The following is a 17,621-nucleotide window of genomic DNA, read 5'->3' as shown; positions in this document are numbered from 1 at the left end:
GGAAAGAAATTAAGCCACAAATTAAAGTATTTTGCTTAATGTAAAAAAATGGTTGGCTGTGGAGGTCTTGCCATTTGGAGAGTGACTAAAGCTCATGTGATCATCTGACTAGGTGTGAAAAGAGTTCACAGACTGGTAACAGAATTTACAGGCTGGTGTTCCATGTGAGATGCTTGAGATAGCAATTTATTGTGAACCTGCAAGGGAAAGATCTTAGCAACCAAAGGGGGCGTAGGCTCCACAAACATAGTCTAATAGTTCAGTTAACCTTGTCCAGGCTAACTGTGAAGTCAGGAGGACTTCGAGAGTTAGGTGTTATAGCCAGACTAAGAGAAACCTAGCCACATAGTTAAAACCATCTTTGACCATGGGTGTATCATTAGTTGATTCAGTTGCTTGTCTGTTGCAAAACGTTTTGAACGAAACGGGGAGGGGCCTACCTGAATTTGTCCAATAAAAAGTATTGGTTTTACGTTTGGAGTAAACGGTATCCAACTAATGAATACACCCCTGGCAGTGACTGCACCAAAGATGCTGGTAACTAACTAACCCTCCTTCTATCTATCCGCACCTTATTCTGCCCAGGCGTTCCTGAAGCCTGCCAGATATTACAACGCCTGGACAGGTATTTTACATATCAGCTAACCACATCATAATGTTACAGCAATCTGTCAGTCGATGACACAATCGATGACGTTGCACGCAACCATTCGTTGAGCAAGGGAACGTAACGTGTGGTTGCGCTTTAGAAGTTGATCCCTGGGCTGGGTTTCAGTTAAAAAATATGCTTCCTCCCCTCTGCCCTGCTTCATTCCCCTTCAGATCTGAGACCACTGGATGAATGTAAGCAAAATGTAAACATTATTTCTACAATTTGCTTTCAACAGACGCCCCAGATGTGCGAGGGGGACTGAACAAATGGCACAGGGGAGGGAGCGACTCAAATTTGATATGAAACGCAGCCTTGGTTGCTACAGGTGAAATGTTGTTTACATCCGGGTTGTTTCGGACGAAAACAACACACAACAAGCGGAGAAGCAGCCAACTCTGTGTAGTGTAGTTGCTAAGCCGATTTGACACTACGATGGCAGGGGAGACAGAAGACGAGATACCTGGTAAGACAGCTAGCTATATAGCTAACGTTAGCTAGTTACATTATTCGCCCGTTTGCAAACGTTTCGGGATGAATATGAAATATATCGCTTGCTAACGGTAGCTAGTGTGCTAGCAAACGTAAACTAGCACGCTGCATAAGCAAAGTAGCCAGCCAAGATAGCACTAGTGAAAATGAGCTAACAAGCTGTCAACAAGTGACAGCCTCCATTTGCGCCGTTGTTTACGTGTGTCCTGAAGAATAATGTCACAGACAAAAGGGAAAAGTATCTTTGATAATGTGGTTAACAGGTAGCTAACTAGCTAAATTAGCTTCTGGTGCTGTATTATGGTTTTCACTAGATTGGATACAGTTTATGTCAGAGTAGACTTTTAGTAGCAGGTTAGGAGAATTGGGTTAAAGGCCCAGTGCAGTCAACGTGATTTCCCTGTTTTTTAAATATATATATTTCCACACCATGAGGTTGCAATTATACTGTGAAATTGTGGAAATTATGATGATGTCCTTTTAGTTCAAGAGCTGTTTGAAAATGTCCACCTGAAATTTCAGCCTGTTTTGGTGGGATGGAGTTTGGGGGTAAATTAGTTAATAGACCAATAAGGAAGAGAGTTCCAAATCTCTGCCAATAACAGCTAGTTTTCAGTTTTCCCCTCCCCACTCAGACCACGCCGAAAGTCCTAGTAAAATTATTGTTTGAGAAATTGCACTTTGCTAGTATTTGTTAACTATAACTGTTTATTTTTGACCATTTTATTTGAAAACAATCACAGTAAGGTACTTCATTGTTACCCAAAAATTATTTGATATTGAGATAAAAAAAAAGTCTGAATTGAACCTTTTGTAAGGTTGGGTTAGCTAAAATGCAACTTTTGACGTCAATTTGTATCCCATCTAGCCATCACTGTGTATTATTAGCCGGCTAGCTAGCTATTTGAGATGTGGTCGTTGTTGTTTGTGTTCTAACAGAAACGGGAGCAGTCTTCACCTTTGGAAAAAGCAAATTTGCAGATAACGTCCCCAGTAAATTTTGGCTGAAAAATGATGTACCACTGAACATCTCCTGTGGGGATGAGCACACAGCATTGATAACAGGTCAGTGACTGATGACGTTTTCAAATTGATAGTAGTGATCAGAGCCATATGACAATAGGCCTGCAATTCGGAAGAACATCTGAAATAAGATACATTTATTTTGCTAACACACTCGATCACACATTTCAAGTCCATTTTTAAGCAAATGAAATGCTGCTCACCTGCAGCTGCTATTATAATATTCATGTCCCTGTTCCTGTAGCTTCCTCAAGTGATGTTATTTATTTATTTTTCAACAGAGAATGGCAAGCTTTTCATGTTTGGCAGTAATAACTGGGGTCAGCTGGGTTTGGGATCAAAGACCATGGTGAACAAGCCCACTTGTGTGAAAGGTTGGTCTAAATTGCTCTCTCTTTTGTATGGTTCAAAAGCAGTGCTCTCTTGTATTGCTGGCATACACAGCTGCTTATCTCCCCTTGAATGTACTAGACAAGAGGGAGCAGGGAGGGTGGGAAACAGACAATATAGCCACTAAAATCAAATGTCCCAATGTCTGTGGCTTAAACTAAGTGTCGATGCTGTTGTTTAAAAAAAATGTGAACGGGTATACTAGTAGCAGGAGACAAAGACAGAGATTTGTCACTGCTGTAACCCCAATCTGGAGGGGTCTGTAATCTGTAATAATCTAATCTCCCGAGCAGGAGGGCAGCAGAGGAGAGAGAGAGCGAGGGATGGCCTGCTATTGTGGTTGACTGCAATCTGAAAACGACTGTCTTTCTCCTTCTTGTCTTTCTCTAAGCTTTGAAGTCTGAAAAGGTGCGGCTTGCAGCCTGCGGAAGAAATCACACTACAGTTTACACGTGTAAGTACACAGTTATGACCACAGGTACAGTATAAATGATGACGGGTACCAAAGTATGATCCAATTACTAGGTGAAAGTTGACTCTTTGTGTCTTGCAAGGTGTAGGCCTTTTACCAAGTTTGTGATCAATTCATTTTAAAGGTCCAATAGAGCTGTTTTTATCTCAATATCAAATCATTTCTGGGTAACAAATAAGTACCTTACTGTGATTGTTTTCAATTAAAATGGTGAAAAATAAGAATTAAAAAATAGCTTCTTAGCAAGAATTTTGCTAGGACTGTAGACTTTATTGGCAGAGAGGTTTGGAACTCTCTTTCTTATTGGTCTATTAATGAACTCATTTACCACCTGGTGATGTCACCAGGCAGGCCAAAACTCCATCCCACCACAACAGGCAGACATTTCAGGCGGTCTTTTCAAACAGCACTTACACTAAAAGGGCATTATCATAATTTTCACAATTTCATAGTATTATTCCAACCTCAGTGTGGAAATGTATACAGCTGTGTGTGTGTGTGTGTGTGTGTGTGTGTGTGTATACCCCTGAAATATAAAGAAAAACCCTTGAATGAGTAGGTGTGTTCTATACACACACACAGTACCAGTCAAAAGTTTGGACACACCTACTCATTCGAGGGTTTTTCTTTATATTTACTATTTTCAACATTGTAGAATAATAGCGAAGACATCAAAACTATGAAATAACACATATGGAATCATGTAGTAACCAAAAAAGTGTTAAACAATTTTATAATTGAGATTCTTCAAATAGCCACCCTTTGCCTTGATGACAGCTTTGCACACTCTTGGCATTCTCTCAACCAGCTTCACCTGGAATGCTTTTCCAACAGTCTTGAAGGAGTTCCCACATATGCTGAGCACTTGTTGGCTGCTTTTCCTTCACTCTGCCATCCGACTCATCCCAAACCATCTCAATTGGGTTGAGGTCGGGGGATTGTGGAGGCCAGGTCATCTGATGCAGAACTCGATCTCTCTCCTTCTTGGTAAAATAGCCCTTACACAGCCTGGAGTTGTGTTGGGTCATTGTCCTGTTGAAAAACTAATGAAAGTCCCACTAAGCCCAGACCAGATGGGATGGCATATCGCTGCAGAATGCTGTGGTAGCCATGCTGGTTAAGTGTGCCTTGAATTCTAAATAAATCACAGACAGTGTCACCAGCAAAGCACCCCCACACCATATCACCTCCTCCTCCATGCTTTACGGTGGGAACTACACATGCGGAGATCATCCGTTCACCCACACCGCGTCTCACAAAGACACGGCTGTTGGAACCAAAAATCTTCAATTTGGAGATAGTAGTGGTTTCTTTGCAGCAATTCGATCATGAAGGCCTGATTCACACAGTCCCCTCTGAACAGTCGATGTTGATGTGTCTGTGACTTGAACTCTGTGAAGCATTTATTTGGGCTGCAATTTCTGAGGCTGGTAACTCTAATGAACTTATCCTCTGCAGCAAAGGTAACTCTGGGTCTTCCATTCCTGTGGCGGTCATCATGAGAGCCAGTTTCATCATAGCGCTTGATGGTTTTTGCAACTGCACTTGAAGAAACTTTGTGTTAAGAAGGAAAGAAATTCCACAAATTAACAAGGCACACCTGTTAATTGAAATGAATTCCTGGTGACTACGTCATGAAGCTAGTTGAGAGAATGCCAAGAGTGTGCAAAGCTGTCATCAAGGCAAAGAGTGGCTATTTAAAGAATCTAAAATATATTTAGATTTGTTTAACACTTTTTTTGGTTACTACATGATTCCATATTTACATTTGACATTTTAGTCATTTAGCAGACGCTCTTATCGAGAGCGACTTACAGTTAGTGAGTGCATACATTTTTCATACTGGCCCCCCGTGGGAATCGAACCCACAACCCTGGCGTTGCAAACGCCATGCTACACGGGATATGTGTTATTTCATAGTTGAATAATAGTGAAGACATCAAAACTATGTAAAAAAACTGTAAAAATAAAGAAATAATGTGTAGGTGTGTCCAAACTTTTGACTTGTAGTGTGATATATATATAGATATAAAAAAAAATATATATATATAGAGAGAGAGAAATAAACGTTTTTGACTGCACTGGGCCTTTAACTTTTATATTGTAATCCTTGTTGTAGTAGAACTGAGAGTGATTAATGTGTGTCTTGTCCACAGCTCGGGGAAACGTGTACTCTACCGGTGGAAACAACGAAGGTCAGCTAGGTCTGGGAGACTGTGAGGAGAGGACAGCCTTCCAATTGGTGGACTTCTTTAGTTCACATGGACCAATCAAAATGCTTGCTGCCGGCTCCAACACCTCTGCTGCCCTCACAGGTAAGACTTTCCCATTGTACAGTGAGGGAAAAAAGTATTTGATCCCCTGCTGAGTTTGTACGTTTGCCCACTGACAAAGAAATGATCAGTCTATAATTTTAATGGTATTTATTTGAACCGTGAGAGACAGAATCACAACAAAAAAATCCAGAAAAACGTATGTCAAAAATGTTATAAATTGATTAGCATTTTAATGAGGGAAATAAGTATTTGACCCCCTCTCAATCAGAAAGATTTCTGTCTCCCAGGTGTCTTTTATACAGGTAACGAACTGAGATTAGGAGCACTCCCTTTAAGAATGTGCTCCTAATCTCAGCTTGTTACCTGTATAAAAGACACCTGTCCACAGAATCAATCAATCAGATTCCAAACTCTCCACCATGGCGAAGACCAAAGAGCTCTCCAAGGATGTCAGGGACAAAATTGTAGACCTACACAAGGCTGGAATGGGCTACAAGACAATCGGCAAGCAGCTTGGTGAGAAGGTGACAACCATTGGTGCGATTATTCGCACATGGAAGAAACACAAAATAACTGTCAATCTCCCTCGGCCTGGGGCTCCATGCACGTTCTCACCTCGTGGAGTTGCAATGATCATGAAAACGGTGAGGAATCAGCCCAGAACTACACAGGATTATCTTGTCAATGATCTCAAGGCAGCTGGGACCATAGTCACCAAGAAAACAATTGGTAACACACTACGCTGTGAAGGACTGAAATCCTGCAGCGCCCGCAAGGTCCCCCTGCTCAAGAAAGCACATATACAGGCAGGTCTGAAGTTTGCCAATGAACATCTGAATGATTCAGAGGAGAACTGGGTGAAAGTGTTGTGGTCAGATGAGACCAAAATCGAGCTCTTTGGCATCAACTCAACCCGCCGTGTTTGGAGGAGGAGGAATGCTGCCTATGACCCCAAGAACACCATCCCCACCGTCAAACATGGAGGTGGAAACATTATGCTTTGGGGGTGTTTTTCTGCTAAGGGGATAGGACAACTTCACCATATCAAAGGGACGATGGACGGGGCCATGTACCGTCAAATCTTGGTTGAGATCCTCCTTCCCTCAGCCAGGGCATTGAAAATGGATCGTGGATGGGTATTCCAGCATGACAATGACCCAAAACACACGGCCAAGGCAACAAAGGAGTGGCTCAAGAAGAAGCACATTAAGGTCCTGGAGTGGCCTAGCCAGTCTCCAGACCTTAATCCCATAGAAAATCTGTGGAGGGAGCTGAAGGTTCGAGTTGCCAAACGTCAGCTTCGAAACCTTAATGACTTGGAGAAGATCTGCAAAGAGGAGTGGGACAAAATCCCTCCTAAGATGTGTGCAAACCTGGTGGCCAACTACAAGAAATTTCTGACCTCTGTGATTTCCAACAAGGGTTTTGCCACCAAGTACTAAGTCATGTTTTGCAGAGGGGTCAAATACTTATTTCCCTCATTAAAATGTAAATCGATTTATAACATATTTTTGACATGCGTTTTTCTGGATTTTGTTGTTGTTATTCTGTCTCTCACTGTTCAAATAAACCTACCATTAAAATTATAGACTGATCATGTCTTTGTCAGTGGGCAAATGTACAAAATCAGCAGGGGATCAAATACTTTTTTTCCCTCACTGTAAGTCACAACCTCTGAGTTACAACTATGAGTGTGTTCTGGTTCATATTGATGACAAGTGATTTTAATTTTTTACTGATGACCATGGAATAAAACAACAGTTGCACTTCTTTACTATCGACTGTCTGTATTTCTGTTGCTCCTCCTCACCTGGTTTTTGCTGGAACTAATCACTGTGATGATGTCCTTGTTCTAGAGAGTGGGAAGCTGTTCATGTGGGGTGACAACACCGAGGGTCAGATCGGCCTGGGGAAGGAGAGCAGTGCCCTGACCCCCCAGGAGGTCACTGTGGGTCGGCCAGTGGCCTGGGTGTCCTGTGGGTACTACCACTCTGCCTTGGTCACTGGTGAGAGGACAATGACATAGCCTACTTCAGCACTGTCAACATGGCATGTCACATGATTCCACAACTTTGTGGGAATAGGGAGGTAACCCATCGTGTTTGAAGAGGTTTTCTTGGGTTGGTAGAATAATGTCTAGGTATAGATGTAAGAATAGGTAAATATGTTAATGCAATTAATCAACAGGGAATCTATTTTGTCACAGTTGACGGGGGCCTGTACACGTTTGGGGAGCGCGACAGCGGCAAACTGGGCCTGGCCACGGGTCAGCTGGATGGACACCGTGTGCCCCAGCTGGTGAAGGGCATCACAGACCGGGTGACCCAGGTGGCATGTGGAGGCGGGCACACCGTGGCTGTGACAGGTAGGCAGCTTGGTGTCAACCAGTGGACAGTTGACTCTCACAAGGCTGTGGCTTCCAGCATATCCCATGAACAAGTTTTGGTCCCACTTTGAAAGTGTCCTTAAAATGCACGTATTTATCCAAATAGTGAAGTTAGGTACTGTAAAGTATACATGCACATTGTTATAATTTAATGTTGTACCTGTTTGTGGTTGTGCACTACTTTGTTTTATATGCATAAAGAAACAGTCTGGGGTTTTTCTCTATGGCACAAAGCATCAGGAGATGGTGTGTTAACCATGTAGCGCTGTGTTTGATTTGACTCTATTTTGTTTATATATTTTTTATTTTATTTAACTAGGCAAGTCAGTTAAGAACAAATGTTTATTTACAATGACTGCCTACCCGTCTGTGATTTGGCTCTAGATGAGGACCTGTACACCTTTGGCCTGGGTCAGTTTGGTCAGCTGGGCCAGGGGACCTGTATCTTTGAGGCGAGGCTACCCAGAGCGGTGGATCACTTCAGGAAGGGACGAGTACGACAGGTGATGTGTGGGGAGAACCACACTGCTGTCATCACAGGTAAACAGGCCTAGCGGACCCAATTCCCCCCCCCCCCCGAAAACAGTTATAATTCAGAAAACGTTACAAAGACATTGTCAATGTGCTAACTTTTATACAACAGTGGTGCTAGCATTTTATAAATAACCTCTTTGCCATTTGCCATGATAACATTGCTTGCTTCTGTTAAGTTGATTGACATGTGGTTGTCATGGTTTCAGACAGTGGTCTTCTCTATACCTTTGGGGACGGGAGACATGGGAAGCTGGGTCTGGGAGAGGAGAACTTCACCAATCAATTCAAGCCCACTCTGTGTCCACGCTTCCTCAAGTACAATGTCCAAGCAGTATGTACCTCATGTTTTCAACTGATGGCTGAATTGTAACTTGAGAATTTCCCTTTGACATCATTGCATGGCTGATGTCACATTTAAAGTTCTGCACATTTATCTCAAGTTTAGATTTTTCCCTGAAAGCATAACAAAGTGAGGATAGTTGGACGTTTAGTCTTCTCGTATCCATTTGTCTAGTGCAGGATTGAGGTCAATTTCATTTTGTCCGTGTTCCAGGTGACATGTGGAGGTTGTCACATGCTGGTTCTAGCCAAGCCCAGAAACAAGAGCTGTCAGGAGGTGACTCTGGAGGAGGATGATGTCACAGAGGACTACCTGGAGAAGTCCTACACAGAGCTCCTAGGGGACACCCTCAACTCCACCCCTGCTACCCTGAACCGTAGCCTCTCTGCCCGGGTCAGGAGGAGAGAGAAGGGTGGGTACTGGGTACTGGCCTGGGGATCCACACATGTAAAGGTGGGAGTGTTGGGAGTCTCAACATCCAGTCCCTGAACCGCCACAGGTCCCTGGGATGTTGCTATTGAGTCAGTGCTTAAGTGTGTTAATGTAAGTGGCCTGGTTCTCTAAGGAGATCCCTAACTAGACATTCTACACCTTCTAGCACTGTCAACATGGGGCCTAATCATGGGCCTAACAAGTAGTGGATATAAGTAACAACATGGGGCCTAATCATGGGCCTAACAAGTAGTGGATATAAGTAACAACATGGGGCCTAATCATGGGCCTAACAAGTAGTGGATATAAGTAACAACATGGGGCCTAATCATGGGCCTAACAAGTAGTGGATATAAGTAACAACATGGGGCCTAATCATGGGCCTAACAAGTAGTGGATATAAGTAACAACATGGGGCCTAATCATGGGCCTAACAAGTAGTGGATATAAGTAACAACATGGGGCCTAATCATGGGCCTAACAAGGAGTGGATATACAGTACCAGCAAAAGTTTGGACACACCTACTCATTCCAGGGTCATTCTTTATTTGTACTATTTTCTACATTGTAGAATAATAGTGAAGACATCAAAACTATGAAATAACCAAAAAAGTGTTAAACAAATCAAAATATATTTTATATTTGAGATTCTTCAAATAGCCACCCTTTGCCTTGGTGACAGCTTTGCACACTCTTGGCATTCTCTCAACCAGCTTCATGAGGTAGTCACCTGGAATGCATTTCAATTAACAGGTGTGCCTTAAGTTAATTTGTGGAATTTATTTCCTTCTTAATGCGTTTGAGCCAATCAGTTGTGTTGTGACAAGGTAGGGGGGTATACAGAAGATAGCCCTATTTGGTAAAAGACCAAGTCCATATTATGGCAAGAACAGCTCAAATAAGCAAAGAGAAACGACAGTCCATCATTACTTTAAGAAATGAAGGTCAGTCAATACGAAACATTTCAAGAACTTTGAAAGTTTCTTCAAGTGCAGTCGCAAAAACCATCAAGCGCCATGATGAAACTGGCTCTAATGAGGACCGCCACAGGAAAGGAAGACCCAGAGTTACGTCTGCTGCAGAGGATAAGTTCATTAGACTTAACTGCACCTCAGATTGCAGCCCAAATAAATGCTTCACAGAGTTCAAGTTAACAGACACATCTCAACATCAACTGTTCAGAGGAGACTGCGTGAATCAGGCCTTCGTGGTCTGATTAACTTGAACTTCATTGCTGCAAAGAAACCACTACTAAAGGACACCAATAAGAAGAAGAGACTTGCTTGGGTCAAGAAACATGAGCAATGGACATTAGACCGGTGGAAATCCGTGCTTTGAGGCCAAATTTGAGATTTTTAGTTCCAACCGCCATGTTTTTGTGAGACGCGGAGTAGGTGAACGGATGATCTCCGCATGTGTGGTTCCCACCGTGAAGCATGGAGGAGGAGGTGTGAGGGTGCTTTGCTGGTGACATTGTCAGTGATTTATTTTGAATTTAAGGCACACTTAACCAGCATGGCTACCACAGCATTCTACCGCGAAATGCCATCCCATCTTGTTTGCGCTTATTGGGACAATAATTTGTTTTTCAACAGGACAATGACCCAACACACCTCCAGGCTGTGTAAGGGCTATTTGACCAAGGAGAGTGATGGAGTGCTGCATCAGATGACCTGGCCCCCACAATCACCCGACCTCAACCCATTTGTGATGGTTTGGGATGAGTTGGACAGCAGAGTGAAGGAAAAGCAGCCAACAAGTGCTCAGCATATGTGGGAACTCCTTCAAGACTGTTGGAAAAGCATTCCAGGTGAAGCTGGTTGAGAGAATGCTAAGAGTGTGCAAAACTGTCATCAAGGCAAAGGGTGGCTACTTTGAAGAATCTCAAATATAAAATATATTTTGATTTGTTTAACACTTTTTTGGTTACTACATGATTCCATATGGATTATTTCATAGTTTTGATGTCTTCACTATTATTCTACAATGTAGAAAATTGTAAAAATAAAGAAAAACCCTTGAATGAGTAGATGTGTCCAAACGTTTGCCTGGTACTGTAAGTAAGCTAACTAACCCTGTGTTCTGTGTTTCAGGAGCGTTCCCCGGAGCAGTTTGGGCTCATGTTCCGGACCCTGCCCCCCTGACGTCCGGCTACCTCAATACCTCCACACCCCTGCCTGTGTCCAGCCAGACCATCCCCTCCAGCCTGCCCTCCAAGGAGCTAACCAACAGAAAGGTGCACAACGGCGTTCACCAACACAGGAGCACTGGGTCTATCAAGAAGGGTATATACACTGAACTACATTGCATTACATTACATTGCAGGCATATCTGTTTTGAATGTTGAACTATTTAGAAAACACACATATTTGGGACTGAAGCGTTACATTTACAACAGCTAGCATGTTCCTTTTTTTATTTAGCACATCACACTGCAACTGTTCAACTGTTTCCTAACTTTCCTTGAGCCTATACAGTGGGGGAAAAAAGTATTTAGTCAGCCACCAATTGTGCAAGTTCTCCCACTTAAAAAGATGAGAGAGGCCTGTAATGTTCATCATAGGTAAACGTCAACTATGACAGACAAAATTAGATGTTTTTTTCCAGAAAATCACATTGTAGGATTTTTAATGAATTTATTTGCAAATTATGGTGGAAAATAAGTATTTGGTCAATAACAAAAGTTTCTCAATACTTTGTTATATACCCTTTGTTGGCAATGACACAGGTCAAACGTTTTCTGTAAGTCTTCACAAGGTTTTCACACACTGTTGCTGGTATTTTGGCCCATTCCTCCATGCAGATCGCCTCTAGAGCAGTGATGTTTTGGGGCTGTCGCTGGGCAACACAGACTTTCAACTCCCTCCAAAGATTTTCTATGGGGTTGAGATCTGGAGACTGGCTAGGCCACTCCAGGACCTTGAAATGCTTCTTACGAAGCCACTCCTTCGTTCCCCGGGCGGTGTGTTTGGGATCATTGTCATGCTGAAAGACCCAGCCACGTTTCATCTTCAATGCCCTTGCTGATGGAAGGAGGTTTTCACTCAAAATCTCACGATACATGGCCCCATTCATTCTTTCCTTTACACGGATCAGTCGTCCTGGTCCCTTTGCAGAAAAACAGCCCCAAAGCATGATGTTTCCACCCCCATGCTTCACAGTAGGTATGGTGTTCTTTGGATGCAACTCAGCATTCTTTGTCCTCCAAACACGACGAGTTGAGTTTTTACCAAAAAGTTCTATTTTGGTTTCATCTGACCATATGACATTCTCCCAATCCTCTTCTGGATCATCCAAATGCACTCTAGCAAACTTCAGACGGGCCTGGACATGTACTGGCTTAAGCAGGGGGACACGTCTTGCACTGCAGGATTTGAGTCCCTGGCGGCGTAGTGTGTTACTGATGGTAGGCTTTGTTACTTTGGTCCCAGCTCTCTGCAGGTCATTCACTAGGTCCCCCCGTGTGGTTCTGGGATTTTTGCTCACCGTTCTTGTGATCATTTTGACCCCACAGGGTGAGATCTTGCGTGGAGCCCCAGATCGAGGGAGATTATCAGTGGTCTTGTATGTCTTCCATTTCCTAATAATTGCTCCCACAGTTGATTTCTTCAAACCAAGCTGCTTACCTATTGCAGATTCAGTCTTCCCAGCCTGGTGCAGGTCTACAATTTTGTTTCTGGTTTCCTTTGACAGCTCTTTGGTCTTGGCCATAGTGGAGTTTGGAGTGTGACTGTTTGAGGTTGTGGACAGGTGTCTTTTATACTGATAACAAGTTCAGACAGGTGCCATTAATACAGGTAACGAGTGGAGGACAGAGGAGCCTCTTAAAGAAGAAGTTACAGGTCTGTGAGAGCCAGAAATCTTGCTTGTTTATAGGTGACCAAATACTTATTTTCCACCATAATTTGCAATTTCCTACAATGTGATTTTTTCTTCTCAATTTGTCTGTCATAGTTGACATGTACCTATGATGAAAATTACAGGCCTCTCTCATCTTTTTAAGTGGGAGAACTTGCACAATTGGTGGCTGACTAAATACTTTTTTCCCCCACTGTATATTCCTTTTAAGAAGTCAAGATTCTTGTGATATTTTGTTGATGGCAGAAAAGAGGTCAGAGGAGAAGGGAAGAGATGAGGTAGAAGGCAGCGCTGTGGAGAACATGATGGACAACGAGAGTGTTAAAGATCTGGGAGACACCACAGACTTCCTCAACATGGTGAGTCACCAACTCTGACCCAATTCTGTCCTGTACATTCTGTGGTGCATTCATACAAAAGTTCTGAACAAAAATCTCTTCTTCTTTGTGGCAGACTCATGTGATGAAAATGGACCCCAGTGACAAGATGTTGACGTTGTCCCCTGTGCAGAAGGTAAGACGCATACTCAGTATAACGGTCAACTAAGGATTTTTCTTAGTATGATCAAGCTGCTTCTGCATACCGACCAGCAGGCTCCTTGCAAAATTACTCACTATTATCAATATCAGTGTTCCTGAACAAGGGACGATCTGACTGAGGAACTTAGGGCGTACACTTTAATTTCTGTCACGCTAGGCATTCTACTTCCCTGTACCATTTACAGTGACTATCCACCATCTCTCTGTATGTTTCTTTCAGCATTGAGTTCCATTGAGTTCTTCACTCTGTTTTCTCTGTATGCATGTTTACTATTTTCCTCTAACACTTTCATATTTTTTTCATCCTCTGCTTTCTGGCGCTGGTGATAGAGGAAGGGTAAGCTTGTGAAAGGGTATGGTAAGGCTGGGGAACAGCCAGAACTCTGTACCCCTAGGAGGGTGGATCCCAGCCCGCGGCGGGCACTGCCCACAGAGCTGCTGAGGAGCTCCAGTGACAGGTCTCTGGTGGTAGAGAAGAGACCGCGCCACAGGGCTGCCCAGGGCAAAGGCAGTGGCAAGGAGAACCTCATTATGGCTCTGGAGGAGATAAAGCCTGCTGAGCCGAAGGCTGTCCCTGCCCAGCCCTCCAGCATAAGGGACATTAGCAAGGCCAAGTCCAAACCCTGTCCGTCTGCACAGAAAAGCCAACCGTTAGCAGTGGAGAGAAAAGTGAAGAAAGTGAGGGAGAGATTTGTTGTGGATTCTAAGGCAATCCAAATGAAGAGCGCAACCAAAGGTCAAAGTGCAGAGGTCAAAAATACTCTCTTAGAGGTCAACCCTATATCTACAAAGGTGAAAAGTCAACATGTAGCTGTTAAGAGGACACCAGCTAGAAAGAGTGTCACAAAATCACAAGGCCTTAAGTTAACTGATGCGCTGCCTGTGAAAAATACAACTAAACCAGACGTGGTGTCTGAAGTGCCACAAAAAACTAAGAATGAAAACACAGAACGAGAAAAGGGCAAACCCAAGACTGAACTGCCTGAACAGACACCGCAGTGCAGCTTACTGACCGGCATGGCCTCTCTGGTGTCAGGCGTGGGGCTAGTGGCAGCAGCCAGACAGTTGGGTTCTCCCTCAGACAGTGAGTCCGTCCGGAGTCCGAGCAGGGCCCAGAGGTTCAGCAGACAGAGTGCTGAGGACGCCCAGTCTTCCTGGAGCCAGTCGTCTAAATCCATGGCCTCTGAACCAGGAGGCAAGAGAACAGCAGTCAGCATCAACATCATCCCCGCTCCGGGGAGCTCTGATCAGGGGGCGGAGGAGGAGGAATGCAGGTCCTACTCTGGTCCCCCAGACAACGGAGGACAGGAGGAGAGGGGAGACGAGACAGGGAGCAACGACGATCAGACACCAGCCAAGCAGGAGGAAGAGAGTGAGGATGATGACACAGTGAAGGTGGAAGAGGAGGAGGAGGATGGAGGGATCTCTGAATTAGAGGAGGAGAGCGAGGGAGGAGATGAGCAATGTGAGACTGAAACAGATCGGGGAGAAGAGAGTGAGTTAGAGGATGCAGAGAAAGAGGAGAGTGGACTGGAGGAAGAGGAGGGTGACAGGATGAGTAGCCCGGTGGGAGGAGAGGGAGAGAGTGTGGGAGAGGAGGAAGAAGAGGGGGAGGGAGAGAGCAAGGCGAGTGAGGTAGAGGAGGAGGAAGAGGGTGGGGAAGTATCGCAGAGTGACACTGAGAGCAAGAGTAAGGAATCTGATTATGAAGAGGAGGAGGAAGAAAGTGAGGAAGAGGATGAGAGTGTAGGATCTGTAGAGGAATCTGCAGATGAGGAATATGAGACTGAGGCAGACAGTGGAACAAAAGCAGAGGAAGAGGATGAGAGCAGTACTGCAGAGGACGAGAAAGAAGAGGATAAGAGTGAGGAGGAGGAGGCTGAAGAAGAAGCCGGAGAGGAGGAGGAGAGTGAAGATGAGGAAGAAGCTGAGGAGGAGAGTGAAAATAAGGAAGAAGCTGAGGAGGAGAGTGAAGATGAGGAAGAAGCTGAGGAGGAGAGTGAAGATGAGGAAGAAGCTGGAAAGGAGGAGAAGAGTGAAGATGAGGAAGAAGGAGAGAAGGAGGAGAGTGAAGATGAGGAAGAAGCTGAGGAGGAGAGTGAAGATAAGGAAGAAGCTGAGGAGGAGAGTGAAGATGAGGAAGAAGCTAGAAAGGAGGAGGAGAGTGAAGATGAGGAAGAAAAAGAGGAGGAGGAGAGTGAAGATGAGGAAGAAGAAGAAGCTGGAGAGGAGGGTGAAGATGAGGCAGAGGAGGAGGAGGAAGAAGAGGAGGAGGTGGTTGACAAAAAGAAAGCAAAGAAAGACAGGGAGAGTCATCAGAATGTTGCAGCCAGAGGTAACGGGTCCAAACAGAGGTCAGGGAAAGGGGAAGAGTTCTGGGACAATGTTTTACCTCAGTACCTCAATCTCAAATGATAGCCCTATCTGTTCTGTTCTGTTCCAAACCAGTGCGGTCTGTCATCTTCTCTCAAGAACACTCTTCATTGAGCATTTTAATGCCTTTTTACAACCCATAGTGTTTTGTGTACTTTAGATTTTTCTATCTTTACTGTCTATCACTGTTTTTATTCATGTATATCAACTGCATGTCAACAGCATTGTCTGTCAAACTCCTACCTTTACCATGTTACAGGGCAGCTAAGAATTTATGCCTAAATGCTTTTTTGAACCCCCTTTTCAACTTTGTTCTTCTGTAAAGACAATTTACCAGTACTACTACTATTTTCCAGGCATGCTCTCCAACGATTTTGTACAACTTTTTTCTTTATCATGACTTATTATATATAATGAATATTACAGAATTGTTTTATTTATGTTTAAATAAATATTTGTTGTGCTAAAACTCTATCAAAATCAGTGTCAAGAACTAGTCCCATCACGTACGGTCCATATCATATCATTTGTGTTGAACACATTCTCTACACATGAATACATAGTGCTGTTTGCATTAAACTGTTCCAGTGGCAGGTGGGATCCATTTTCTTCCTTTAACCATGTCTGTAATCCCTTAGCTCCCTGTTGTGACTCCCCCATCCATATCCAATGTGAAGCAACCACCTCTAGTCTTCCTCTAGTCTCTTTTAGTGCTGACTTCCTCAACAGTGTGTGTGTGTGTGTGTGCCTGTGGAGTTTCTCCTCTGTGACTAAGTTGTATGTTACCTATTTTACTATCGCTTGTTTTAACCAGTCTGCTCCACTCATTCCCATCCCTTTTTGCAGGATTCACGAGCTGAAGAGGAGGAAGAACATGAAGAAGAAGATAGAGGAAGATGATGAGGAAGATGAGGAGGAGGAAGATGATGAGGAGAACAAAGCAGAGGAGATGGAGAAATCTCAGGACACGGAGGGACAATCGTTACAGGGTCAGAGCCAGTTCACAGCAGAACCCCTCCAGGTACGCTACCCTACAGATTACCCTAAACTACAGATTTAGGACCTGTATGTTTGTTAACTTCTAAGACAGAATTCCCTCTTCCTAGGGACCAGAGGGTGTGAAAGAAGAAACTCTCCCAGACGGTGTGCAGAAAGGTGAGCATAAAAGAGATGTTCTGAAATGTCTGACAAACAGGTGACCTTTGTCTTCATCTGTTTATGTGGTTAATGCTTTACTGTCTCTGTGCTGTGGGTGGATGGATTATCATGAAGTATCTGTCTGTTGTGTCCAGTTACAGAGGACTCAGGTCAGCCCAGTCCTTTGGCTCCGACAGAGGAGATCTCTGCATCCAGCACTCAGCCGCAGAATCGAACAACCGAGGAGAAATCCAAGCGCCAACCAGGGACCAACAGAAAGGTATAACAGAAAGCCATTGGAACAAAGAAGTAGAAGTTAAAGAACAGAAAAGCACTTCATAAAGATCTGTGAACGTCAGTGATTGAGTAGGTCAGATCTCACTGTGTTCTCTCCTCTCTACTGCCCTCAGCTGTCGCTGTTCAAACGCCTGTCCTCCTCCAAAGCCAAGCAGGCAGAGGAGAGTGTGGAAGCACCAGCAGAGGGCACCGGCGTGGGGGAGCTACCTGCCAGTGCCAAGGGTCCCTCTGCAGGACTGAAGAGCAGAGACCCATCAGAGACCAGCGCTAGTGGTGCCCAGCCCCCTCTGAGAGCCCCCTTGCACCCAGGTGGTAGAGGTGCACGCTCTACCACCTGCACCCTACTGTGACTCCACTCACTGGGGGTTGGAGGACTGGACTGGCAGCACCAACAACCAATGAAAACCCTTGTGCCTTGAAGAG

The 17,621-nt window shown here is 44.2% G+C and overlaps 1 protein-coding gene across 1 annotated transcript; it reads left to right on the top strand.

Annotated features, from left to right (window-relative positions):
- Nucleotides 1-853: 853 nt before the first annotated feature.
- rpgrb (retinitis pigmentosa GTPase regulator b) lies at nt 854-17,548 on the top strand. The gene is made up of 16 exons (XM_045209734.1): nt 854-1,115; nt 2,081-2,206; nt 2,446-2,538; nt 2,946-3,008; nt 5,183-5,341; nt 7,159-7,308; nt 7,509-7,667; nt 8,073-8,228; nt 8,429-8,553; nt 8,776-8,974; nt 11,088-11,279; nt 13,099-13,211; nt 13,306-13,365; nt 13,722-15,555; nt 17,057-17,181; nt 17,312-17,548. Exons 1-16 carry the CDS (start codon nt 1,085-1,087, stop codon nt 17,546-17,548), a joined length of 3,822 nt encoding a protein of 1,273 aa, XP_045065669.1. The 5' UTR covers nt 854-1,084.
- Nucleotides 17,549-17,621: the final 73 nt, after the last annotated feature.

The sequence above is a fragment of the Coregonus clupeaformis genome, chromosome 31 (assembly GCF_020615455.1).
Source record: "Coregonus clupeaformis isolate EN_2021a chromosome 31, ASM2061545v1, whole genome shotgun sequence".
Classification (NCBI taxonomy): Eukaryota; Metazoa; Chordata; class Actinopteri; order Salmoniformes; family Salmonidae; genus Coregonus; species Coregonus clupeaformis.
Note: the sequence above shows the minus strand (reverse complement) of the source record. Positions and strands in the feature narration are given on the sequence as shown.

Excerpts from the sequence above, each read along its gene's own strand:
- rpgrb (XM_045209734.1), top strand. The coding sequence starts at position 1,085 with ATGGCAGGGGAGACAGAAGACGAGATACCTG. Across the intron at positions 8,229-8,428 it reads CCACACTGCTGTCATCACAG|ACAGTGGTCTTCTCTATACC; the intron begins GTAAACAGGCCT and ends TCATGGTTTCAG. Across the intron at positions 15,556-17,056 it reads AGCTAGAAAGGAGGAGGAGA|TTACAGAGGACTCAGGTCAG; the intron begins GTGAAGATGAGG and ends TGTTGTGTCCAG.